At 48.7% G+C, this 25,595-nt stretch overlaps 3 protein-coding genes across 8 annotated transcripts in view; all 3 read left to right on the top strand.

The window, feature by feature from the left end:
• Window positions 1-8,556, top strand: part of PCSK6 (proprotein convertase subtilisin/kexin type 6) — a 56,985-nt gene extending 48,429 nt beyond the window's left edge. For all 5 annotated transcript variants that reach the window (XM_064669194.1, XM_064669196.1, XM_064669195.1 and 2 more), the window contains 8 exons: window positions 669-848; window positions 1,432-1,534; window positions 2,093-2,289; window positions 2,728-2,815; window positions 3,856-3,947; window positions 5,216-5,345; window positions 6,353-6,465; window positions 6,907-8,556. In XM_064669194.1, the coding sequence (XP_064525264.1) occupies window positions 669-848; window positions 1,432-1,534; window positions 2,093-2,289; window positions 2,728-2,815; window positions 3,856-3,947; window positions 5,216-5,345; window positions 6,353-6,465; window positions 6,907-7,004 (1,001 nt within the window). In that variant the 3' untranslated portion in view covers window positions 7,005-8,556. The remainder of the gene's footprint in view (window positions 1-668; window positions 849-1,431; window positions 1,535-2,092; window positions 2,290-2,727; window positions 2,816-3,855; window positions 3,948-5,215; window positions 5,346-6,352; window positions 6,466-6,906) is intronic.
• Window positions 8,557-12,257: 3,701 nt separating this feature from the next.
• On the top strand, window positions 12,258-18,144 carry SNRPA1 (small nuclear ribonucleoprotein polypeptide A'). The gene is made up of 9 exons (XM_064669184.1): window positions 12,258-12,417; window positions 13,067-13,214; window positions 13,716-13,794; window positions 14,129-14,175; window positions 14,883-14,985; window positions 15,505-15,584; window positions 16,867-16,942; window positions 17,312-17,405; window positions 17,982-18,144. The coding sequence occupies exons 1-9, from the start codon at window positions 12,336-12,338 to the stop codon at window positions 18,038-18,040; spliced, it is 768 nt and encodes a 255-aa protein (XP_064525254.1). The 5' UTR covers window positions 12,258-12,335; the 3' UTR covers window positions 18,041-18,144.
• Window positions 18,145-18,581: 437 nt separating this feature from the next.
• SELENOS (selenoprotein S) lies at window positions 18,582-24,707 on the top strand. Of its 2 annotated transcripts, XR_010433839.1 has the most exons (7): window positions 18,582-18,727; window positions 18,840-18,971; window positions 20,488-20,594; window positions 21,720-21,809; window positions 21,900-21,975; window positions 22,883-22,957; window positions 23,892-24,707. XR_010433839.1 is itself a non-coding variant. In XM_064669186.1 (6 exons), exons 1-6 carry the CDS (start codon window positions 18,610-18,612, stop codon window positions 23,969-23,971), a joined length of 603 nt encoding a protein of 200 aa, XP_064525256.1. In that variant the 5' UTR covers window positions 18,583-18,609; the 3' UTR covers window positions 23,972-24,707. The 2 variants fall into 2 exon arrangements, 1 of the variants encoding a protein (XP_064525256.1); XM_064669186.1 differs by lacking the exon at window positions 22,883-22,957 and having other exon boundaries at window positions 18,583-18,727.
• The last annotated feature ends 888 nt before the right edge of the window (window positions 24,708-25,595 follow it).

Here is a 25,595-nt window from a genome sequence, read left to right as displayed (position 1 = left end):
AAGGGATTTGGGTATTGTAAATTTTAAGCCCTTCCTGGAAACGCAGGGATTAGGAGTTAAAGCTGAGCACGCCACGGGCATGAAGTGACTCACATTGATGGAGAATCAAAAGAAAAACAGCCTTGGAAAGAAGCAGCAGCATTTTTGGGCTCCCTCCCCAAAGCCATGTGGATCGTAGGGGGTCTTGGTGTGGGTGTAAGGCCTCGGGGGGGGTCCTACCAGGTGCGCCACAGTCTGGTGGCTCCCACAGTGTCTTGAGGGGTGCCCAATAGGGCAAAGGGATGGCTGGAACTGCAGCAGCAAGAAATAATCCAGTGTGTGCCAGGCGGCTTTTGTCAGACAGAAATAATCCTCTATTGTGTAGCTTTTAAAGTTACTGGCTCTCTCCAGTGTTGGACACGAAGTCTATGGTGTTGCTGAGGTTCGTCAGATGATTTATAGAATTAAAAATCCCTTGTAAGTGCCTTAAACAGCTGCTTCTGTGTGGGCTGGGAGCTCAGGGGCTTCTCAGCATTTCTGGGTGTTCACTGTTTGCTCTTCTGCATTGCTGTGCCAGTGGTGATGCCCTGATGGTCCAGTCCATGCTCCTCCTGCTTCCCTGAAAACTGGGTCCCGCAGGGCGGAGTGAGACAGGGAACAGGATGGGTGACATTGTGCCTGCCCCACAGGGAAGCTGAAGGAGTGGAGCCTCATCTTCTATGGGACAGCTGAGCATCCCTACACTGCACTGGGTGGGCCCCAGTCCCGTGGGAGGTCGTTGGAAGTGCCAACATCGGAGATGGAGCCATCAAGAGCCGCCTTCCTGCAGAGCCAGGTGGAGGTGGCAGAGGAGGAGGAGGAGTATGCAGGTAAGTGTCAGCTTGAGCTGCCACATCCTCACCAAAGTGCCTGGGAAAATGCAAACTCTGATGAACTGGGGGAGCCACAAGGTCTGATCCTGCCTGGGGCTGAGGCAGGCTGGGAGGAGCAGTGCCTGTGGCCAGCAGGATGGTGAAATTAGAAGGTAGAAAAATGCCCCATCCCAGCACTCCCACCACAAATTGCTGGTGCAGCTGTCTGAGGGGTAAAAAAAGCTCTGCCCACCTTCCCTCCTCTGCCTTGGGCAGGGGTGGGTGTCCCTGTTGGTCCCTGAGGAGCAGGTCACTCTTTCAAAGCTGCTTCTGCACCAGTGTTCAGGCAGAGGGTGGGTGGGTGGGATACATTTTTGGAAGGATGATCTGCAGGAGAGATGAGCACCCAGAGCCCTGCAGCTCCATAGGATAGATAGGATAAAATCTATAATATAATATGTATAGGATAAGACAGGTGAAGAGTCTCCAGCCCTTTCCCAGCATCTGTCAGTTCAGGGAGGGTGTGCTCAGGGCATCCTGGCAGTGGGGTCTGGGGGATTCTCAGCTTCTCCCCCCACTGAACCAGTCTTTCCCCACCCAGGTCCGTGCCACCCCGAGTGCGGCGACCAGGGCTGTGATGGTCCCAACGCCGACCAGTGCTTGAACTGCATCCACTACAGCCTGGGCAGCATGAAAACTGGCAGGTGAGGTGGTGGGGTGTCCCTGTGGGGTCCCTGGGCAGCAGCAGCACCTTTTGCCAGGTCTTGTACCTCAGTGTGGGTGATAAATGTTTGCAGAGAGAAAGATACGAGAGACAAAATGGATGGAGGAGGAGGTGTGGGGATCCCTGCCTTGGATTAGGGTACAATGGGGTGGGGGACACAAAGTTCTAGAGCCCTGAAGGACTTTGGCCATGTAATCGTGCTGGGGAAGAAGCACTGGGATCACCAGCTGGGGCCAGCCACGCCCAAGGGACAGCTAGCTAAGGTGACAAATCACTTCTGGAATTGGGGTTTCTGCTCCTCAGTCTCTTGGGTTGGCACAGGGAAAGTTTACTTGTAGCTGGGACAAGAGAAGTCCCTGAGTCTGTATTACAGACCCATGACTTTCAAGGCACCCTAAATCTTAAGAACAAAAATAAATGAGCCCAAATTTCCTCCAAGGCTGGGGGACACCCCAAATGCTGTGGGTGAGGGGACGGCAGCAGGCGCCTGAGGCAGGAGGTGGCACCAACGCCCGGGTGCTCTCTGTTCCTCCCCCAGGATGTGTGTGAGCTCCTGCCCCGCGGGGTTTTTTGGGGACAAAGGTGCCCGGAGGTGCCGCCGGTGCTACAAGGGCTGCGAGCGCTGCCTCGGGAGGGGACCGACCCAGTGCACGGCCTGCAAGAGGAACCTCTACCACCACCAGGAGATGAATACCTGCGTGGTGCTGTGTCCCACCGGCTTCTACGCCGAGGAACGTAAGGACGTTTTATCACTTGCAAGTTGTAGCATGAGGATGTGCAGGGGTTGCTTCTATTTTAAGCGCTATGGGTGGAGGAACACGCCTTGATTTTTGAGTATTGGCTTTGAGTTTCCCCCTTGACACACTTTGCACACAGTGAAGGGAGGAGGCAAAACCTCTGGGTGTTCGGAGGGTGGTGCAAAGCAGAGGTGCTCAACTCAGCTCTTAATTACAAGACTGTAATTAATGATCCTAGTTGCTTGCAAAGCATATTTCTTCTTAGCAAGCAGTGACAGATAAGGTCACCTGCAATAGCAGGGATCCATTGGGGTGGATGTGCCTCTGCTCCCTGGGGAGCTGGCGCTGGGGTGCAGTGGGGTTTTACAGCTCTGACTGCTGCTTGCAAATCACTGTCCGCATTTCATTCTCCCTGCCTTGCTTTGTTTTTTGAAAGGTCAGAAACGTTGTCTGAAATGTCATCAAAGCTGTAAAAAATGTGTTGGCGAAGCAGACAAATGTACTGCATGCAAAGAGGGATTCAGGTAAAACACCAGCACGGGACGAGTTTATACCTGCAGCATTGGTTTAAATTTGGGATTTCCGATGGCAAATTAGAGAGTGAGATAGTTAAAGAACCAAGATCCTGCTTCCATGGTACTAGGTGGTGATTAGTGTCCCTTTCTTAGCCGAAAACTATTATTTAAATTTAATTTCCTTTTCTGCAGCTCTTGCCAGGGTGGTGGGTAAGTGCTGTGTAGGGTTGGTCCCAGGCTGAGCTGTGCCAGGCAGGCTGGGAATGATCCCTGCAAGCCCAGAAACCCTTCTCTCAGATTTATCCACACTGAAAATTTTATCCAATATACCTGCTGAGTGGGGATAGTAAAGGATGGTGGTTTTCCAGCAATGGTGGTGCAAGCAGGGCAGCCCTGGCCCTTTGAGGAACACTGGGTGCCCTTGCTGCTGGCCCCACAGCACCTGTGGGACAAAGAGCTCCCCTAGGGAGGAGCTGTTTTCCATCCGCAGTTGCTCATGGGAATATGATCCCATAGCACTTTGCAGTGTTCGGGCACTGTGAGTCAGAGCCACGGTGTAGCAGTGGGGCTCGCTCAGACAAAGAAATTCCCACTGCCAAAAGATTATCTACTCCCTCGGAAAAGCACAAGTGGAGGCACTTGTCAGACATAATCTGCACGGCGCTTGTTTTTTATTGTCCAATATCCTTTTAAGCCAGGACTTCAAATCATCCCTGCCGTGGTGAAGCAGCACCGGCCCAGCCACGGCACTGAACCAATTTCCTTTGATTCCAGAGAGCCTTAATCGTGCAAAAGGTCTTTGGGAGAGCCTGGCTGGCTGCCCATGGGAAAAAAATAATTTTATTTCCTCACGGATAATTAATTAAGGAACCTGCAGCCGTCCCTTTGGTCCAGGCAGGACTTTAATTTCTCCTGAAGCACTGGCTGGCTTTCTGACACGCTGCAGGCTGAGGCTGTCGTAGGACACGGGGGGGTGTGGAGCTGGGGATGGGCTGAGTCCCCAGAGCCCATAGCTTTGGGGGCAAACATCCTCTCTGCTTCCCTAACAGCCTGGCAGGAGAGAGCTGTGTGCCCGAGTGCCAGCCTGCCATGTACCTCAGCCGGGAGCCCCGGCGCTGCGAGACCTGCCCCGCCAGCACAGGTAAATCCTTCACCCCACAGCATCCCCATGCAAAACCCCAAATCCCTCATGCATCAGGAGCAAATACCCACCACATCCACCCTGAGCCAAGGCAGAGCGTGCCGGAGGGGAAGCAATCCCAACTCTCCAGCACATCCCACATTGTATGTGTGGAAAGGTTTTTAGGGAGTTTTTACATTTTTATTGGAGCCGTTTTTTATTTCCCGGTCTCCCTGAAGCCAGGTGCTTTAGTTTAATAAGGTTGTGGGGGAGGCCATAAAACCCTCTTGGAGTGATGGAAGATGGGTTTGCAGCGGATAAAAATGTCAGGCAGCTGAGGCGTGTTATCCTGACTGCCCCTCGGTGCCGGGCTGGCCGCTGCTGCCTTCCCCCAGCTGCCCAAAGCCTCTCCCGTTCCCTTTAAATCCTGCCTTTCTTGCCTCTTGCAAGTCCAATTATTTTCCATTGTTAATGTTTGCGCCTGCCCTCGAAATCATCATAGATCTGATGATAATATGATCTCTAGACAATTCATGTTCAGTGGCGTGAACCTCTTCTATCATACATGGGCAATTTCCTTAGACTAAATCCAAAATATTTATTGATCTTGTTGGCAAGCGTGGAAGGGAACAGGCTCTTAATCCCATAAGAAAATTACTTCCCTTCTAATTCTTATTCCAGTCAGTGTAAATGTACTCCACCACAATTATTTTTCCAGCCCTTTCTCGCCTCCTTTTGCTGCATAACCATTTCTCAAGTCTGGTGCGTGGAAGGCCTCTAATGATAACACCTCCATCACTGGAGTTTGCTGTCCAGCCACAATGTGCTGGCGTCAGAGTGGGGTCCTCTGCTTTTCCAGCTCCTGTTCCGAGCCCTTCCCTTCTCCAGCTCCTCCACAGCCCAGTTTAGCATCTCCTTTTCTACTCTATGCAGGGTGGGAAGCCCAAACTAGTGCATGCTTGGGAGTGGTGGCTCATGGGCCTGAGGGGATTTTGATGTGCTTTTCCCCACTGAGCCCTGGTGGTCGACTCTTGGTTCTGCAAAGGGACAGACACTGAGTCCTAGCTGAGAGGTTTTGGGGTGGGAACTGGTGTTTTTGAGATGGAAGCTGAGCTTTTTGGGGTGGGAGCCAAGCAGACATGCTGGACGCTGGTGACACAACAATCACCTTGTTCATGAGCAAGGCAGAGCCAAACTGGTGCCCCCTGTCTTATGTGGGGCTGTGGCCACACTTGGACTGTCTCCAAAATCACTCACATGCCATTTTGCCCTCTTCCCTGTCCCCACAGGGCCGGGAGAGGAGGACTGCACCCCCTGCACCCCCGAGGGCCCTGCACCCCACTGGCGCTGCGTCCCCGCCTGCCGTGAGGGCTTTTACCCCGCCGACAGCCACGGGCTGCCCAACAAGGTCTGCAAGAGGTACGGAACCACCCCGGTGGTGACCGGAGCAAAGCTGGGACCGATGGGGGAGCACTGTCAGCAATGATAAAGTAATGCCAGAAACAGCTCACAGCTGGAGCTGTTTACTAGGAAGATTAAAATAGGGATGAGGGAGCCAGGGCAGCCATGGGGCTGGACCCCACACATCCCTGCCCTGTGGATTTGAGAACTCCCCTGCTGGAGCCAGCCAAGGTGTCTTAGGGCTATAGTGGAAGGAGCTCAGCCCCGGCCTCGGGCTCTCTGGAGGAGGTGTGGGAGGAATGGTAATATTTGGGTAAATACTGGAGCTTTCAATTAAAGCTGCTCCGTTCGCCCTCTGGCCACGTTGAGCAGTGTTCCCCACTCCCTGGCCCAGCAAGGGGCTGCGTGCAGGAGACAGGGAGGTGCCGGGAGGCAGCAATTTGCTCCCACTCTCCGGCATCTGCTCTTCAAGTGGGGAGTGGGAGTGGATTCAGCCTCATTAAAGCAAACACGAAAGGGAAGGATTAAAGGTGACTTGGGAACACACAACACAGTCCCTGCCTGCCTGGGGTTTCACTCACCTGTGCTTGGTCTCCATCAGGGAGGAACAAGGGACCAGCATCCCTTCCCAGGGATTTCAGGTACAGTTTCCACAAGCCACTGTCCCCAGGCAGGAGGCACAGCTGCTGGGCTCTTCTTCCTGAAGAAAAGGAGGGGAGCAGCACAAGTTCCCCTCACAGTCCTTTTCCTATCTGGGATTGCTGGGAGGAGAGGTTCATGTCTCACTAAATCTTCCCAGCAGGCAAGGGCCTTTGGGATGTCACTGGGCATTGAGCTGGCACCACTGACCCCATTTTCCCAGGGCTTCAATAACTTTTCAAGGTTCAGATTTGCTGTTTTCCACATTCTCTAGTCCGGTCTGGATGTCACAGTGCTGGCATGCACATTTTCTGGCTGACAGCCCATTTTAGGTGGCCAGATTGGGGTGTTAATGGTTCAGACCACAGCAGGGTCTCTGTCCCCAGGTGTGATGATCACTGCTCAGCCTGCGAGGGCTCCAGTGGGAACTGCCTTCGGTGTAAAGAAGGTTTCAGCCTCCTGGGTGGCTCCTGTGTAACAAATGAAACCTGTACCAACGGTAAGAGACAGAGCTGCTGGCACCACAGTGCCTCCCTGGTAGGAAAAATGAGGGGTTTGGGGGATTCCCTTCACTGTGTAAAGCCAAAAGTGCCGGAGCTCCTGGGCTTGCTTGGGCACAGCTGCAGCGGGCTGGGCTCCAGCTGAGCCAGGCAGGTGGCTCATCTGGCATTGCTGCCAGGATATCTGCCTGTTGCTCAAACACATCCAAGTGTTTGTATTTCGTTATACTTTAGTCTTGGGGCTAATTCTCCCACTTGCTGCAGAGCCCTTTTATTCCTTCATTAAAACCATGTGAAAGATGCCCTTAAAAAGTGACTCCTTTTCAATTCTCTCTCCCCAAACACTGGAGTGAATTGCATTGCCTGTTACGTGCAATGTTTGTTTGTTTAAAATGTTAATCTGCTCTCATTTTCTCTTGTTCCTCGCCTCGGCCTCCCAGCTGACAAGACTTTCTGTGAGATGGTGAAATCAAACAAGCTCTGTGAAAAGAAGCTGTTTGTGCAGTTCTGCTGTCAGACGTGTCTTATGGCTGGGTAAAGTTCAGCGGCTGCGTCCATCCAGGACTTCCACCGACTGCCAGCCCAGTTTTGCCAAATGTTTAGGACAAAAAGTTTATTTTTTCAGCTTTGGGAGAGTTTACATGGTGCTGTCAAGCATTTCGCTCCTAAGTTTGATAGCTTTAATATCACTGTCAGCGCGTTTCTATAGCAATATGTTAAGCAGAGATCGGATCGTACCCTGAGTGATCACGTCCTGGGAGCAGCAGACAAGCGGTGATATTAATACTCTCAAACACTCCTCGTGAGCAGGGACTGATGCATGATCCATGTACACACGCTTGGTTCTTCGCAGAAATCCTACTGACCTGCCCGCTCCGAGCGGCTGGCGGGAGCCCTCGCCGCGAGGGATGCAGGACTCCACACCTGCGAGGAAAGAGCCGTTTGTGGCTCACTTTTCGGTACCCTTCTCTGCTAGGTGAGAGCTGATACAGACCTGAATTGCCAACGGCTCTGTACATAGGTAAAACGATGAACCAGGCGGTTCCGGAGCGGTGCCCTACAGCCCACTCCGGAATTCCTGTTCGGATTCGGTCAGTCGCTGTTTCCCTCTGGCCGGGGCAAGAACTGGAGGTTTGAGGACCAAAGCGAGAGCTGACCCACGTGGCTCTGCAGGTGTGTCAGCCCAGCAGGGAACTGCAGGCAGGCAAAACCCGTGTGCCTACAGGGGGTCTTAGGGATTTGGTGGGGTTTGTCTGCACGGACCGGCCTTACCACGAAGTGTATTTCCCTCCTGGAACTGCGAGTAAGTTGCTGATTAATTCAGTTCTGGAACGAGCTAGATCCTTCCTCTAAACGAGATGCTGTCCCAGTTAATCTCTTCTGGCATTTTGTGTCATCATCCTTCCCCTGTTTTGCTGGGTATACCCCTCTCTCTCACAAAATCCTCCTCTTCACGGCAGTGATTTTTCTTGGGCATCTATTTCCCAAATGAGACATTCCGGGGATCCAGACAGGAAACTTAATTCTACAAAACCCTCCCCCGAAACAAACTTTTTCATGCTCTCTCTTAATAGTAAGTCATGTGGTGTTTATATAATTGTGTTTAAAATATCCTTGGCTATGTTGTTTTACAGATTTTTAAAAAATAACTTATACAATCCTTGTTTTTTCTCTGTGGATTATTTTTTATATGGGAGTGGGGTACCTTTTTGTGTCTTATTCCTTCTCCTTTTCTCCTCTCTGACCCTGCAAAGCCAGTCTTTGCACCAGACGTATGTAAACACTCTTTCCTACGCTGCATGTTCTGATTTTCATTGTTAATAGTTTTTATGAGTTAAACCTTTTGCCAATGAAATCCTCAGTGTGAAATGTCACTAGTCCCTCACAGAGCTGGGATAATCCCTGCTTGGTTTCAGCTGCAGTGACACGTGCCCTGCCTGGGCTTGCCCACTAGAGCTCACCTCAGCCAGGTGGAAGAGGGGAAAGCCACACTGCCACTGGTCCTCACCTGCCTGGGCCAAACCCAAGGAAAGATGGAGCTTTGGTGAACTGACCTTTTAAGTTAATAAACTATTGATCTCCCCTGACAAGTGAATCTGTGCTTTTTCCAACTTCATGCAGCTGCCATCCCAGCCAGCAGCAGGGCAGGGATGCACCGTGACTCTTTATCTTGCTGGACAAAGCAGCTCCTGATCAGCCCAGAGCACCTGTGGGAGAAACACTCAGGAACAGATGAGCTGCATCTGCTGAAACATCACTGTTGTTCTCATAAAGGTCTTTCACCTTTACCTGCCCCATGCCAGGCTGGGTTGGCATCCCTGGTGAGGTCTGGGGCTGTGCTTGGGCACGGCTGGGTGTGTTCTCTGGTGTGGGGGATCCTGTGTGAGCTGGCAGGAGGGCTTGCTCCCCTTTCCCACTCATACAAGGAACATCCTGAGCCCCCTAGTTCCCCACTGCAGTTCCCAGCAGCAGGGGAATTGTTCCCTGTTGGCTGTCTGGGGAAGGAGAGGAGCTGCTGGTGTGTTGGGGAACGGAGGGAGCTCTGGAGCCTTTTGTTTTTCTTGTTGGTTTTGCAATGTTTAACCATGGGCCAAGTGCCCAGCGTAGTGTCTGGATATCTGAAACTGAGCTTTTTAAGTGTGAAAAAAAGAAAAGAATGGAGCCCTCCACAAAGGAAGATCCTTTCTCAGAGATGTGCTGCTGCGGGCTCCTGCATCTTGTAGGTCTTCACATTTATCAGATGATAAATGTGAATTAATCACATGCAGGGATTCCTTCTCTTGCCTGAGGATTCCCCTTTCGGTCTTGGGCCAAACCAGAGGTCAGAACTGGGGTGAAATGCTCCTGTCTTCTGCCCCTGTGGTTGTAAAATACCAAACTTCATTTTTGTTGCTGTGTTAGTCAGAAAAAAGGAGCTGTGGCTCAGGATTACTGTGTCAGCCTTTCAGTTCTCTGGCTCACAGCAGCTTGCCTCTAAATACTGCTTCTTGGTATATTTAGATGTACTGAAATGCTAAAAAAAAAAAAGGAAAATGTTTACTCTTATATCCCTGACATAACTTAAAATACACACTGGGGGAAGCAATGAAATTTAAGATGACCAGTCTACGGCAGCCTCAGTTTTATCCTACTTTCTGCTGCTTTCAAGCCTGCCAGGGAAAGAGAAACAAATTCTATGCATCAAGTTTATGCAACAACATCAGCTTCCAGCCTTTCCCTCAGAAATCATTCTTGTAAAGTAATAAAATTCAGATTATTTCTCCAAGCTGTTGCAATACTTGCTTGGAGCTATTTAAGTCTGGCTCTGGTGTGCTCAGAGGATCAAAGTGGCTGTGTCTTCAAGATAAATGCATATTTAGGCAATTTATTAAAGCTCATTTCTCTATTGTCTCCTGGCACCAAAGCTAAATCTATAATAGCTGTTTTCTGGAAAATCTTAGTGCAGCCTGACTCCTCATTTGCTGCTTGGCTGTGAGGCTGCATCCACGGCCATCTGCCATTGTGCAGTTGGCAGGTGGGGAACACACATCTTAAAAAACATTGCTTTGACTTTCCATTGCAAAGGAAGGGCTGTCGAGAGCTCTTGTGAAGCATCTGAGCCCCAGAATCTGTCTGCTCTCAATTCCAACTCCACCAAGGCTGTAGGGCTGAGGCAAACAGCTGCGTTGTGCCGAGGGAGAAAGGCCCGTGTTTTCTTTGGCCTTGTCAGAGGCAGGACCTGCTTTCCAGAAGACTGAAAAGAGTTTCCTTTTAACAACTGCCTGAAATGACTAAAGACTGTTGTCTTTCCCACTGCATGATGCCTGAGTCACGTACAACAGTGCTGCTAATTCCTAGTTTTTTCCTGTGACAGCTCCCTCTTGTTCTTGTTCTCTAACTGCTTTTAAACAAATGCAGATGTTACCAAAGCCTGGCTCTAGGTGCTTTCACTTGGTGAGGGGGTTTTACAGGAGGGAGCACAGGAGCTGCCTGGCCCCAGCTGACCCCTGCAACACCGCAGTCCTGGGGAAGGAGCCAGGCTCACGCTCAGGGTGATGCTCCAAATGCTCCCAAAGGAAAAGTATGAGCCATCACTCTGCAGTGCCAACTGTGGCTGCAGTGTTTAACCTATTATCACATCCTCTGGGTTCACAGAAATGTCATGGCTTGTGAAAAACGTCCTTCCCTCGATAGCAGTGGGTACAGGAATCGTTCTTCCTCATCTTGCTCAGGGAAACCTTGAGGGCTGGGGAAGGATTTCTCCAGAAGCAGTGGCTTGGTGACATTCAGCAGGTTTTGAGACTGGGGGATGGCCAGCTGCTTCTTTTCACATGTCACCTTCAGTCCAGTCATCCCTGTGGTTCACCCAACTCCAGAGCCCTCCTGCCACCAGCTGAACCTTCCCCATGGAACCAAGTCCCTTGGCCACAGGCAGAGCCATCTCAGCTCCCCCAGCACTACTCCCAGCTCTTTCTTGCTGTTCTACGCATTCCTAAAGCAGGTAAAGGGGATGCAGTGACATCTGAAAGCACATTTCATCTCACAGATAAAGGATGAGTGTCATGCCATAGCCTGTGTCATGTTCCCAGCCCATCACAGCATCTCTGAGACCAGGAATTCCTGTGGAAGTGACAGAGCAACTGCTCCAAACACTGCAGGGGGAAGGTGCTTATGGGCAACACAATGTCCAAGAGCAAAGGTTGAGCTGCTGCTTGGAGGGAGAGCACCCAGAGCTGTGGCTGTTGTGGACACTGTCCTGCCTGTGTGGCAGGAGGGGAGCAGCAAGTGTTGGAACACAGAATTCCACCGGCTGAGCACACAGTAGCCAGCTGTGTCTGAAGGGAAGCAGCCCTGCTGCCAGTCATTGTGTGAAGCAGATTCCCAGCCCACTCCACCTGATTTCTGTGGATAAATCCATGCCTGGCAACACCAGAAGTTGGGAGGGAACCTCTGGTGGCATTTTTGTGCTGCTTTAGGGCACTGTTGATGACAAAGGCATGTCCTGACTGGGTTTGGTGATCCATGGCTCAGGTACCAGGGTGGGGGCTGGCCCCGGGAAGGAGAGGGATGCCTAAGATAGTATTTTGGGGGGTACTGGGGGGGTCTGTGTCACCCCAGGGATGGTGCTTTGGGGAGTAGGGGGGGGGCCTGTGTCACCCCGTAGATGAAGGGGATGCCTGGGATGGGGCACTGTGCCAGCCCAGGGAAGGAGGAGGATACCTGGAATGGGGTTTTGAGGGGTTTGGAGGGGGGTATGTGTCACCTCAGGGAGGAGGGGTATGCCTGGAATGGGGTACTGGGAGGGGGGTCTGTGTCAGCCAGGGAAAGAAGGGGAAACCCGGGATGGGGTCTTGGGGGGTACTAGAGGGCCTGTTCCAGGCCAGGTATGAGGGGGATGCCCGGGATGGGATTTTGAGGGGTTTTGGGGGGTCTGTGTCACCCCGGGGAGGAAGGGGATGCCCAGGATGGGGTTTTGAGGGGTACTGGGGGGTCTGTGTCACCCCGGAGATGAGGAGGATGCCCGAGAGGGAGTTTTGGGGGGTTCTGTGTCAGCCCGGGTAGGAGAGGAATGGCGGGCATGAGGCATTGGGGGTCTGTGCCAGGCGGGGATGAGGGGGATGCCCGCGATGGGGTCTGGGGGGGGGGTTCGGTGGGTTTGTGTCAGCCCGGGGATGAGGGGGATGCCCGGGATATGGTTTTTGGGGTGTTTTTGGGGGGGTCTGTCCCATCCCGGGGCGGGGCCGGGGGCGGGGCCGGGCCGGGGCGGTTCCCGCCGCTCGCTGTCTCGGCGCTCGGCCGCGCGGCCTGGGCGCGCTCGGCGCTCGGCGCGGTGTCCTGAGGCGGCGCGCGCGGCCTGTGGCGGCGTGAGGGGCCTGTCGGGGCTGTCGCGATGGTGAAGCTCACGGCGGAGCTCATCGAGCAGGCGGCGCAGTACACCAACGCCGTCCGCGACAGGGAGCTCGACCTGCGCGGTGCGCGGGCCCCGGCGGGGGCTGTGCCGGGAAGGGGCCTGCGGGGGCGGGGGGCTGAGGGCTGGGGGGGTCCCTGGGGAAGGCCTGGGACGGTCTGTGGTGGATCCTGTAATGGGATCTGGGGCTTTCCTGGGAGGAGGCGCCGCAGCAGGTTGGGGAGGTTGTTGGAGGGGCTGCAGTGAGAGAGGTTGGGGACTGGGGGGGTTAAAGAGGCTCCTGTGTCGGGGAAACGTGGGGAGAGGTGAGGGGGGAATTCGGAATTATAGAGTCGTTTGGGTTGGGAGGGAATTTAATTATCTCGTTCCATCCCCCAGGGAGGGGAAATTGGGGGAAATGTGGGAGGAGGGTGCGGTGGAGGGGGTGGGATTTGCCCCCAGCACGGGGGATGTGCTGCAAAGGTGAGGGGTCACATACAGGGACGGGCTTGGGGTGTCTGCTGAGGGAGGGGGATTGAAAAAGCTACGGGGGCTGTTGTTTGAGAGGGAAAGTTTGGTCTGTGAGTGGTGTGGAGGAGTCAATCCCGAGGTGTTTTGACTGAGACTTATCAGCATCCTCGGTCCATCCAGACGTGCCCCCCACACGCTCTGCTTTGCTCTATTCTGCTCTGCTGTGGGCACCACCTGATCCCTGCCTTGGCCTCTCTCCCCAGGCTATAAAATCCCAGTGATTGAGAACTTAGGAGCCACTTTGGACCAGTTTGATGCCATTGATTTCTCTGACAACGAGATCCGAAAGCTGGATGGGTTCCCCCTGCTGAGGAGGCTGAAAACTCTGCTCATGAACAACAACAGGATTTGGTAAGGGGCTGTGTTTGGGCCAGGTGGGACCCTGGGGCAGATGAAGATGCTCTTGGGAGAGAAGTGTATGTGACTGTCAGTGCTGGGTAGGTGCAGAAGTGTTTGTTTTATGGAAATAAAATAGAGGTGCTGTATAAGCCCTCTTTGATTTTCCTTCCTCTTCCAGTGCAAAAGTCAGTCTTTGTTTTTCATCCAGGACAACGAGGTGCAGAGTTTGAAATTTGGCCAGAACTTTAGATTTCTTTAATCATCCCCAAAAAGAGAAGAAAACAGGGATACCTGCAAGTGGACGAATTTAAATCCAGTATTGCACCAGTGCTCTGGTATTTATTGCCAGCTTTGTTAGGAAAAGTGTTGTAGTGGGTGCTCACCCAAACTTCTGCCAGTGCCAGACTGGGTTGTTTCACAGGGCAGTCCTCTGTGTTGTCATGTTTCTGTGTGTATTTTCACCACTGCTAATCCCTGGCCTAAATTAAACCTTTGTTTTTTGTTGTTCTTTAGTCGGATTGGGGAGAACCTGGAGCAGGCTCTGCCCAGCCTCACAGAGCTCATTCTCACCAACAACAACATTGCTGAACTGGTAAGCTGTGGTGCAGGATAAAGCTAAACAACCTTAAATTTGTGACTTTTATCTTTCTAATTAACCATTTTGCTGAGAGTAGTGCCATGTGCTTTAGGTAGTAGTTGGTTCTTTTTCTTTAGAGTAATATCATGTGGGTTTGGTAGTAATGGTGAACATACTTTAAGGAACATGATTTGCAGCTTGCACAAAGCTTAGTAAGTTTCCTGTTTAAATTCTTGCAATACTTCTAATTAATCTCTAAAATAGATAAGAGTTCAGGAACTTTGTTTTCAAATATCTGCTTTTTCACTAAATGGACTGAAGAGTTTCTTGCTGTGCTCTCGTTACCCAGGGTGAACTGGATCCATTAGCAACTATTAAATCACTGACTTACCTGAGGTATGTAATCCTAAAAAGAAAAGCTGCTCTTCCTCTGGTGTTTGAACTCTGCTGCTGGCCTGGCTCTTTGTTTTGGTCTGGAATGTTCTGCTTTTTATGAGCTGTGATAGATCCTTTATGTCTAAAAATTGAGTTAATAAACAATGTTTCCACTGCACTTCATAAACATCTGGTATTTAATGTCTGAGGCTTTATGTCACTGAGAGGCTGCTGGACCAGTGAGATGTAACATCTCTATAAACCAGCAAGGGCTGAGGTAAACTTGACCTTTAAAAACCTTAAACCAAAGGGTTTAAACTTTTGATTGTTCCAAAATACTTTAAAATATGTGTAAGCAAGGACTTTTCTGTAACCTTACATTTGATGTGAGGGACAAGAAGAAAAGTAGTTTGTCCTGTGATTTTTCAGTTCATAAGTGTCCAGGTGGGAAATGTGGTGATTCAGTTATTTATTTGGGGTTTTTATTCTTATTTTGAGGTTGTTCTTTATGTCCTTCTTCAGTAAAGTCTACTTATTGATGAAGTGCAAGTTTATACTATCGTTTCCATTATATGGAAGAACTGTCACTAGGCTTTTTTAGTGGTGTTATTTGTTGTCTGTTACAGCAAAAGCTACATGAATGCATTTCAAGTAAATTAATGTATTTCAGTACAAATGTAATTTAAAATATATCAAGGACTTCTTTATAACCCTTATTTACTTTATAGCGTTTTAAGGAATCCTGTAACAAATAAGAAGCATTACAGATTGTACCTAATCCATAAAGTTCCCCAGGTCAGAGTGCTGGATTTTCAAAAAGTGAAACTCAAAGTAAGTCTGCTTTCTTTTGATTTAGCACTTTTTTTTTTTCTTTGCATTCTTGAAAATTCCTCACTAACAGAAAGCTTTTTGGCATAGCTGTAAATTTTATTGAAACTCTTTAAGTGGCTCTAAAACACGCTCCTTGTTTTCTTTCATAGTTTCATTCTGTTAAGAATATAGTCTGTTTAATTATGTGTAATTAATTTTTAGTGCCTTTGTTCAGTGTTATTCTTTTCTTTCCCTCTGGTATTGGTAGAAGACAGACCTCTAGAGAAAGAAATGAGCAATCACAGCAGAGCCCTCAGCTCTCGGTGAAGTTGAGTGTGGGAAAGAGTTTAATTTTAAGAGCACGAGGTTGATACATCTTTGAGCATTTTGGGCAATGTTTATCTGCTTGTTCTCACATCTGGTCCCCACGTACCAGTTTCAATGATGAAGATGAGCCAAAGTGTCTTTTCTTGGCAAAGGCAGGAGCTTTGCAAACTGTGATGTTCTCAAATTAACTCTGTGTGTGTGGTATCGCTGTAGGAGCGACAGGAGGCAGAGAAAATGTTCAAGGGCAAACGGGGTGCACAGCTTGCAAAGGATATTGCCAGGAGAGCAAAAACGTAAGATAAAATACACAAATTTACACTGGCATCCTCCTTCAGAAACACCACTGCCTTCGTGTGCAGTGTCAGGCAGAAAACTGGAATATCAGCTGCTTGGCAGGATGCCTTAAAAGCTCTGGGAGCCAGAAGTTCCTTGTCCAAGCACCCCGAGTTTTGGATGGTGGTGAATACATCTCAGGAAAATCTTTGAAAGAGATCTTTGGTCAGGGTGGATTCACTGAAGTCAACAAGCAGAAAACATACATTTTATTTTTTCTTTTTGTTATTTAACTGTAGGGAGGTGGCCATTGTCTATTTTATGTTTTGTTTTTTTTTTTCCCTAGATGATTAGTAACTAAAATTTTTTATTTTGCCTGGGAATATAAACTCTAAAATCTGCTGGAGTTATGAGGATAAATGCAGATGAAAATCTTTAGTTAAGCTATTACAAGTATATGTTTATTTAGTTTAAATCTTAAGTTGTACATCGTGCGTTTTGTTTAATCTTTGATCAGCCTATTTGGAAATAAGAATTCAGATCATGTATGTCAACAGCATTTCCAAATTCATAGTTAAATAAAAAAATGTCTTGAACTTATGTAGCATTTAAAGCTATAATAGATGGACTCCAGCTGTAGTTTGTGAGTGGAAAGGAATTCATATCTGTGATGGTTTTAGAACGAGCAGCTGATTGAACTAAGTAGCTCAATAAACATGAGGAAAACCTTTCTGTAGCTGCAAGAGAGGTTGCAGCACTCTGGTGCTGGCTCAGCAGTTCAGGAATTTCTTTCCAGCTCTTTCTATTTTGACATAGTACAGATTTTTCTCTTTTTTTCCTTAAAGCAGTAGCAAATAACCTTTTCCTTTGGAGTGTTAAGATGACACCCAGTCTAGCATAGGCTTTAATATATTCTGTTGCAGTATCTCATTAGACACAGGAGAACAGGAAACCCAGTTTCAGTTACTCTTTGTTTATCCACCCTGCTTTTGTAATGGCAACAGACCCTCCTGAGTGTTCAACAACATCCAAATCGAAGAGCTTTTGTCAACTGCCTAATTAATAGCTAAGTTCTGCCTCTCTTTTTGAGCAGGTGAAAAGGTGTGGGAGGGGAATGGGACAGCAGGACAAGGTGCTGGTGTTTCTGAAGGAGGCAATTCTTCACTGTATCAGTTTGTTAACAAAGATAAGATACTACACCTGATTGAATGAAATGCTTCCAAACCCAGTTTGGAAACATTTCAAGTTAGAGAAGCACCTGTTCTTCAAAAAGTCTAAGTGGTCTTTATTTTTCCTTTGAAGCTTCAATCCAGGGGCTGGTCTGCCAACTGACAAAAAGAAAGCTGGGCCCTCCCCAGGGGACGTGGAGGCAATTAAGGTAAATGTGTCAGGAGAAAAGTGGAGGAGAAAAACTGTCGTGGATCCAAACTGAACAAATGTTTCCTTTGTTCAGACAGATAGATCAGTGTGTCCTGACTTTTGGTTAGGTGCTTTTTCTGTAATTTTTCTTCTGACTTACCTGTTTTTTGAGAACTTAAAATGAAAGTTAGTCTGAGCTTAGAGTTCTCCCAGGGGAGAGCAGTTTGTTTAATAAGGAGAGAAGCAAAATTGTACTTAGAATTTTCTAGAACTAGGATTTAGTAGACCTTTCATAGGAGCTTGGAAGAAAAACCCATTTCTTATGTTAATTCTGAGCAGAGTGAGGTGCTGAGTGTGAAGATTCACTGTGTTCTGTGTCTGTTTTCAGGCTGCCATAGCAAATGCCACGACTCTGGCTGAGGTGGAGCGACTGAAAGGTTTGCTGCAGGCTGGGCAGATCCCTGGCAGAGAGCGAAAATCAGGTCACTTCACTTCTGTTACTCTTGTTTCCCAAACAGAATCCATCTTTCTGATGCTTTATGCAATCTCAGTAGGGAATTACTAGAAAAGGACACTTTGGGAGTTGAAAAGCTCGTTTTAGATGAGTGTAACTATCATCAGAAGGACTGTGAAGCACATCCTTTACTCTTAATTGGTGTAGGATCTGCCTGGCCTCGAGTGCAGCTCAGAGCTGTTACTGTCCTCCCTCCAGAGCAGGTGCCAAACAAGGTGCTTTGCTGTATTGGATAGCTCCAAAATTATTTTTTAAATACTTAAAAAATATTTTTAAAAATGAGATTAATTACAAAGTCCATCTGGACTCATGCTGAGTGTTGGTGCCTGGGGTGTGGGTGCAGTAGTGAGTTCCTGGAGCTCTCCAAGCACACACAGCCCATGGCAGGGTCCACACGTCACCTGTTTGCTGTGTGTCAGTGCTGCTTGGATTTTCCTTCCTAATGTTTTTAAGAAACTCCCATTATTACTCCTCCTGCGCAGAGGGGTGGGAAAAGAACATCAACGCCTGTGGCAGCTGCCCTGAAACTGTCATATCCTTTCAGGCCCCTCGGAGGATGGCGAGGAAGAAATGGAAGAGGACACGGTGCCCAACGGGTCGTAGCCGGCTCTGGTGCTGCCCCGGAGCCCTTTCCTGCCCCACTCGGGGCCCATCGTCCCCGTCCCTGCACATTTCGGTGTCCAATAAACCAACGGTCCCTTTTTTTCCCCGTGGTGTCGCGAACCCTTCCCGGGGCGGGAGCGGGGCGGGCGGGACCCTCTGCGCGTCCTCATTGGCCGCCGTGCGCTGCCCCTCTGCTCTCATTGGCCGATGCAGCCATCATGTTACCTTAGCGCGCTGCCGCGGTGGCGCGTCGCTTCCTGGAGTTGGCTGCGGACGAGGCGGTGATTGGCGGAGCGGGGCGGCGCCCGGACGTGAGGCAGTGACGGACAGGGCGGTGATTGGCGCTGGGGCGGTGCATGGGGAGGTGGTTGGCGCAGGCGGTGACAGACGGGGCGGTGATTGGTTCAGCCGGCGGCGGACGGGCCGATGATTGGTGCAGCGGGCAGCTCCTGGACGTGAGGCCGTGACGGACGGGGCGGTGATTGGCTCAGGCGGCGGTGGACGGGGCGGTGATTGGCGCGGGGGGCGGGGCCCGGCTCAGGGGCGGGGCCGGACGTGAGGCGGCGACGATGGCGGCAGTGCTGGAGCCAGTGCTGGAGCTCGGGGGCGACGGGGCCGCGGCGGGGCCCGGGCCGGGCCCAGGGCCGTCGTTGGGCCGGGGGGGCCTGGAGGTGCTGCAGCACACGGGTGAGGCGAGCAGGGGCCGGGGGTGCGGGCGGGGTGCGGCGGGGCCGAGGGCGGGGCCGGGCGGGCCGGTTCCCGCGCGGGCCGCGCTCACTCCCCGCCTGTCCCCTCGCAGTGGCGTCGCTGCTGTCCAGCTATGGCTGGTACATCCTCCTGGCCGCCGTCGCCGTCTATCTGCTCGTGCAGAAGGTGTCCCGGAGCCTGGCGGCGCGGTCGAGCGGCCCCGGAGCGGCTGAGGCGGCGGAGGGTGAGTAAATACAGTAAAATAAGGCCCCGCGCCCTCCCCGGGGCGGTGTTTGTGCTCCTCCGGGTCCTGCCGGCGCTGCGCGGTCCGGGCGGGGTGTCTGACCCTGCTCGGACCCACACGCGGGTCTGGAGTCAGTAACAGCCCAGAAGAGGTTCGGTCCTGAGGGATGTCCATGGGGAGCGATGCTCGGGATAACAGCGTCAGCCCACTGTGAGGGAAGAGATCGGTGGGAAAAGCTGGACCAGGAGAAGTGTTTTTAGAAGGTTCTGAAGGAAGGGCTGTGTCCCGAAGAGACGTGTCTGGGAGTGAAGGAGCAGGGCGCTGCAGGGCGGGGGAACAGCTGCCCCTTGGTGGTGCAGGAGCTGAGGGAATGGTGGCTAAAAGCTGTTGTGGTCACTTACCAGATAATTTTCAAACTTATCAAACAAAACCGAAACGTCCAAATCTAAACCCAGGGGAAAATATTAACATTTATTTTTTATTAGTATTCATTATTTTTCTTCAAATTAGTCCTTCCCAGTTCCTGCTCTGGCAGCGCTGTGTACATTTGGGGTGTAGCAGCCTCCTGTCTGTGTTATCTCAGTGAGTGTGGCACAGGTTGCAAGGCTTACACAGTCAGGAGCCTGCTGTAAAGCACAGGCTGTGCCTGTGGATCTGCCAAGTCCACGAGTGCTTGGCACTCATCCCTTTGGAACCTTGAATGTGGGGCCCCAGAAAACCTCCCTTGCGTGCCCTTATCCCACTGCTGTTCTTTTGTGGTGCTAATTAAGTCGTGGTTTAACTGCCAAAACTGCCTGTAAAGTGAAATTACTGAAAGTGCTGACATTTGTTTCACATAGTCATCGCTGGATGGTGCAAACATATAAGGAGGCCAACAAATGGGGAGATACTTTAGCTGCTGGGGAAAAAAGGAGAGCAGTATTTGCCTTTTTTGGGGTGTAATTTCAATTTTGATTTCTCTTAAAGGCCAGTCATGAAGAGAAGTGGTGACTCAGTGTAGATTTTCCGAGACCTCCAGGTGTCTCTGGAGAGATGTGTCATGTTAGTAAGTGATTTCTGTGCTGGTGGGGTGTGTTAAATCCACTGCAGCACTGACACAAGCAGGACCTTTTGTGAGAAGGAGTAGGAGTGAATGTGGGCTGGTTTGCCTCATCCTTCTGCGTAAAAGAAGTTCTCTGGGTAAAAATGGGATCCCTGTCAAGCCTGGGTGATATTTCTGAATTTATCTGTATCAAACAAATGCTTCAGAAATAGAAGCAAGTACCCCAGAAGTGTGAGGTTAATTTTTTATGGGTTAGTTACATCGTTGTCCTTATTAATTAAAATCCTGCTTTAAAATGTGAAAGCATGATGAAATTTAAATCAGCATATAATTTACTGTAAAAGATTAGCTGGAAACTGGACTTAAGCTGTGATTTTCTGCAGAACAGCTGCAGGGAGAGATGTGAGCCTTTCCTTGTTATAATTCTTTAAGGAGATCATCTAGAATTTACTTTGCAAACTCCCAATTTCCTAGAGCCTGATGTGGTGGTAAGAAGGCAGGAAGCTTTGGCAGCAGCTCGCCTCAGGATGCAGGAGGAGTTGAATGCACAAGCAGAAAGATACAAGGAAAAACAAAAACAGGTAACCAGAGAGTGCTTCTTTCTTTAACCCATAAATTTGTCATCAGGTACTTCGCTGCTGTTAAAGAAATTATTATTCCATGTTAGATACAGACAAACAGGAGACTCGTTTTCTCTGGAATGTTGATGTAATTTATCTCTGTGAACTTGCTTCTCCACAAGTGATTGTGTGCCAGGGTCACTGTGGGCCTGATGTTGATTTTTCCCCAGGTAAACCTGTACCTGCAGGGACTTAGTTGTGTGTGCAGTGAATGGCTGCAGGGGATTTACTGGCATTTAGATTAATTGTACCACTGCATACGTGTGTTGTTTGTTCTTAATGGTAAATGTGGGTGTCTGTACCTCAGCATTGCTGCAATTTAAGGGTTTGAATTACAGCTTGAGGTAACAAGGAATAGCAGATTGCTGTGTGGGGCAGGGCAGAGGAGTGGGTGTGATCAGCAAGTTAATCCCACCTCTTCTGTTTAGATTAGATGTTAGGAAGAAATTTCTCCCTGTGAGGGTGGTGAGGCCCTGGCACAGGTTGCCCAGAGAAGCTGTGGCTGCCCCTGGATCCCTGGAAGTGTCCAAGGCCAGGTTGGATGGGGTTTGGAGCAACCTGGTCTAGTGGAAGGTGTCCTTGTGTGGAACAAGATGAGCTTTAAGTCCCTTCCAATCCAAACCATTCTGTGATTCTTAACCATTAATTTATTTGGTTTTGTGGATAAGTTTCTCTAGAAGAGAGCTGGGAGAGTTGTTGGCAATGAATATTGGGATGTAAATATGTAGCTGACTCTCTTCTGAGGAACCCCACGTTGAGCATTGAATTCCTGTCATAGGCAATATTCTTTACTTGGTACTTTTTATAGGCTCAGGATTTAAGCTTGCCACTTGGTTCTGTTTTACTTTCAAAATGTTTTAAAGCATCAAGTGGCCAAAAGAAGCTGCAGACACAGTCTGAGGAGGGGAACATCCAGACACATACTGAGGAGGGGAAGATGTGGGTGTGTATAAAAGTAAATGCTTCCATAAGCTCAGAGTTACTGCATCACATAAAGGTGGATCCCTTGGGGTTTGATGAGTCTGTTGTAGATGTTTCTGAGGATTCTGTTCTGAAATCTTGTATGTCCTGGATGTTTTTCTGTAGCTTGAAGAAGAGAAGCGGAGGCAGAAGATAGCGATGTGGGAAAGCATGCAAGAGGGGAAGAGCTACAAAGGAAACCTAAAACTGAATCAGGTAACAACCCTGTTAATCAGGTCACACTTGTATTTATGTGTTTAAATTAACTGAAATTCACAATCAGTAACTTTCTGCTTCTCTGAACAGCAAGAAGCAGAGTCTGGTGCCTCCACCTCAGCAGTCCCGAAATCTAAACCAAACAAAAAGCCTTTGCGAGGAGGTGGTAAGTGTGGGATCCTTGAGACACCCTGAGCTTGAAACAGAGCATTTATGCAGCTGTGTCCGTAGTCATTGCACAGACTTTTTGCCTTCTTCAGTGAGGAAACAAAATGTGCCTTACAAATGAGCTCTGTATCTCTGGTCAGTTGGTCTGCTCTGCACTTTGTGCAAAAACCTGTCAGGAAGTTTTTGTGGTGCTTTTCCCCGGGAAAACAGTGCTCCAGATTTTTTTTAATGCTTTTGTCATAATTTACTGAGATTTTTGTCACTCAAAATTGCAGATTTTTACAATATTTCTGGGATGCCTCCCCCATTATTGTAAAAACCCAATAATTTAATACCTGCTCTGTCTTTCAAGCACCCATAGCATGAGCAAAATGCTGGAAGTAAATTTGTAGATGTGTTATGTAGATTCAGGAAGATGAAAGACTTAATTATGCAAAATCTGACCTTATTTATCAGATACCACAGTAATGACCTATTGAATGTATAAATCCTACAGAGTTTATCTTATCAATTGTCACAAAGCACCAGAAGGTCTCACCATTAAACTCACTGTCACCTGCTGAAATCACCTTGATGGATGAAGTGCTTTCTGTGGCCTCACATTGCCCTTGTTGGGCTCTTTGCCATACACTGGCCATGCAGGCAGTCTCCTGTCTCTCCTCTCAGCCCAACAGCCTGTGCCTTACCTGCAAATTCTGCTTTGGGTATATTTTAATTACAGTTTTCCATAGTGGAGTGGATCATGTAGACAGCCTTAGTCATAGCAGGCTGAAAAGGAAAACCCACTTAGCACTGTCACTTAATTAAATGTATAAAAGCTGCAGATTCTTGGTGAAACATATTAAACCTCAATAATACTGGAGTGATGAAATTTCTGCTTTGAATATTTTTCCTGACATTTGAAGGAATCAAGAAGTGTGATGTCTGATCCTGTCAGATACCTTTGATAGCTCTCACATGGGATATTTACCTCCCTGGGGGTGAGCAATGTGTGGGTAATAGCTGTGCTGAGAACCAGGATCAGGGCAGCTGGGCTGAGGCACTTTTCCAGCTTCTATCTGTCCTAGTTTAATCCTAAGCAAAATCTTTGCTTAAGTAACCAATTATAGAGTTAAAGGTCTTGGATCTTCTCATGAGGTGAAAGAACCATCTGCACTGTTCAGCTGCTGAATTAAGCTAGAAAGTGAAACTTGGCTACTCTGAGAAAACAAATTTCGAAGATGAAGGTGATGCTGGGAGTTTCAGTGGAACATGGAAACCTGCCTGGTTAACAGTGCTACTACAATGTGAGTTCTTTGCTTTGTGCAGAACAAACTGAGGACATTTGCCAGGTTGTGTCTTTCTGAGTGTGTCCTGAAATGAGGTTACCCATGGTTGCAGCATTGGGATGTTCAACTAAAGTGTATTTGCCTTACTGCCTATGCTTGCCTTTTCAAATTCTCTAAAAAAATACCTTGCACTACTAATGAGTGGATTTACCTTTTGACCTTCAGAGTATTCCATGCAGGTCTTATTTAAGTCCCTGACCATTAGGGCTCTTAGAAAACAGTTACACTCCCACAGTTTACTGTAAAAGCTGCTGTTGCTTCTCTGTTTATCCTGCAGAGCAGCACTACAGCTTTAGTACAGACTTAGAGAAATCAAATGGTAATTAATTTCAATTTAATTTAATCCAAATTGATCAAATTAAAACACAAGTGTTTTGCAATGGCTTTTACTGTTAGCACTACAAAAATAAGCCCTCTCAAGTCTGGATGTTTTCTCTGCTTTCATTTTCCATAAAATGCTGCCTATGCAGTAATTATGAACGAGGCGTAAATAATGGTGAGATTTATTTTTGGTGTTCCTTGTGTGCTGGTGAAGGGCTGTGGAGGATGACTGTTAACACGATGGATTTCTCTTCTGTATTCCCAGGCTACAACCCACTGTCTGGAGAAGGAGGTGGAACGTGTTCCTGGAGACCAGGCCGGAGAGGCCCGTCAGCAGGTGGATGAGGTTAACCTCCCTAGTGCCCCATAGCACTAGCAGGCTTGATCTTACCCACTGTCTAACTGCCTAGAGGTTGCCTGTCACAGGAACTCCTTTGGGGCTGGTTTAGTGCTGGTGGTCACTTTAAACAACCTTTTCCAAACTGCATTGGATGGTCCTACACAAGAAAAATACCTGGTCCTCTTACAGAGGACAGAGAAACAATTCCAGCATAATCAGTTATTTTTCACTCTTCTGTAGAGAGGGAGCTTAGTCTCCAGCCAAGGTGAATCACCTGGAATTGGTAGATCTGGGCTCTCTGGCTCTTCAAAACACTGGCCTCAGGCAAATTTAATTATCTACACTCCGTTTACCTCTGTAAAATGAGGATATTAACATATGTTACCAGATCTACTGTGTTTGTCTGGAAGGTCCTTTAGAGATGAAGGATATTATCATTGGCAGACACTTTGAATTTAGGCAGAGGGACTTTCAGGAAAAACACAGGTGATCTGACAAGTGCCACGGATTTGCACTGAAGGCCAGTTATTGCAGAAGAGTCTCTGTGACAAGTCAGCTTGAATGATGTTTTCCTCATAAATGGTAAACAAACCAGTGAGGATAACTGATGCTAGACATGCTAGACAGCAGATGGGGGGTGTTCTTGCTATTCCTTTTTTTTTTTTTTTTTTTATTTCAACTGCTTTGTAAAAACAAGACACTGTTAATATTAAATATAATTGCAAACAAATGATAAATCTAGTACTTACAATCTCGTGGTTTTTCTACAGCATCTTTTCACAGAAGGCAGGTGTTCTAGTGCAATAAATGTGTATAAAGCAGGATGGGAGATGAGATGACCCTGCTGCCAGGTTGTGCAGCACCCAGGCTGAGGGTGGTGAGTGCTGAGCTGAGCTCTGGCCAGTGAATGTGTCACACTGGCAAGTGAGGGGCTGCAAGGAATAAGTGTGTGGTCTTCATCCTTCTGGTGTATATCCAGATAGAAGATAGAACTGCTCATCATAACTGAGCTTTGCAAACATCCCATCCCCTTGATTCACTCTCTAGCACAAAATGCAACAGGCAGATAAAATCCAGGCTGTCTTTGGAAAAGAGTGAAACAGTCCCTGTCAGCAAAGGACAAGTGTCCCTGTGTCCTGTTACTGAGCTTGTTTGTAGGCATTGGAGTGTGTACAGTGTTCCTTGTGGCTTAGGGCTGCCTGAGCATGTTTCCAAAGACTTGCTCTTGGAATCCTTGTGTTCATCAATAGGTACAAATGCCAACTTTGAATATACTGTTCATGTGCATTAGATATTCTCTTGACTATAAATGTAACAGGAGCATGTCACCAGTGAGTTTTAAAGTTGCCAGATATTGAAATGGAAAGGCGAAGAGCCTTTTGCTTTAGACCTCAGAGTATGTGTTCAAGTTCTCTCTCATGTGTGGAGAAAGTGAAGTGGGAATGCTGTTGATGTTCCTATGGAAACTAATTTTCATTTCCTGGCTGTTGTCCATTTTGGTATGTAAACTTAAAATTTCTATCATTGTAACACAGGTTGGTGTATGTAAGCTCAGATTTTAATCTTTAACAAGGCAAAAGAAAACTAGAGGTGGGGAAAGATATTTTCAAGGTCTGAAGATTCCTCCTC

Source organism: Pseudopipra pipra, chromosome 12, assembly GCF_036250125.1.
Source record: "Pseudopipra pipra isolate bDixPip1 chromosome 12, bDixPip1.hap1, whole genome shotgun sequence".
NCBI classification, from domain to species: domain Eukaryota; kingdom Metazoa; phylum Chordata; class Aves; order Passeriformes; family Pipridae; genus Pseudopipra; species Pseudopipra pipra.
This window is presented reverse-complemented; position numbering and strand designations above follow the sequence as displayed.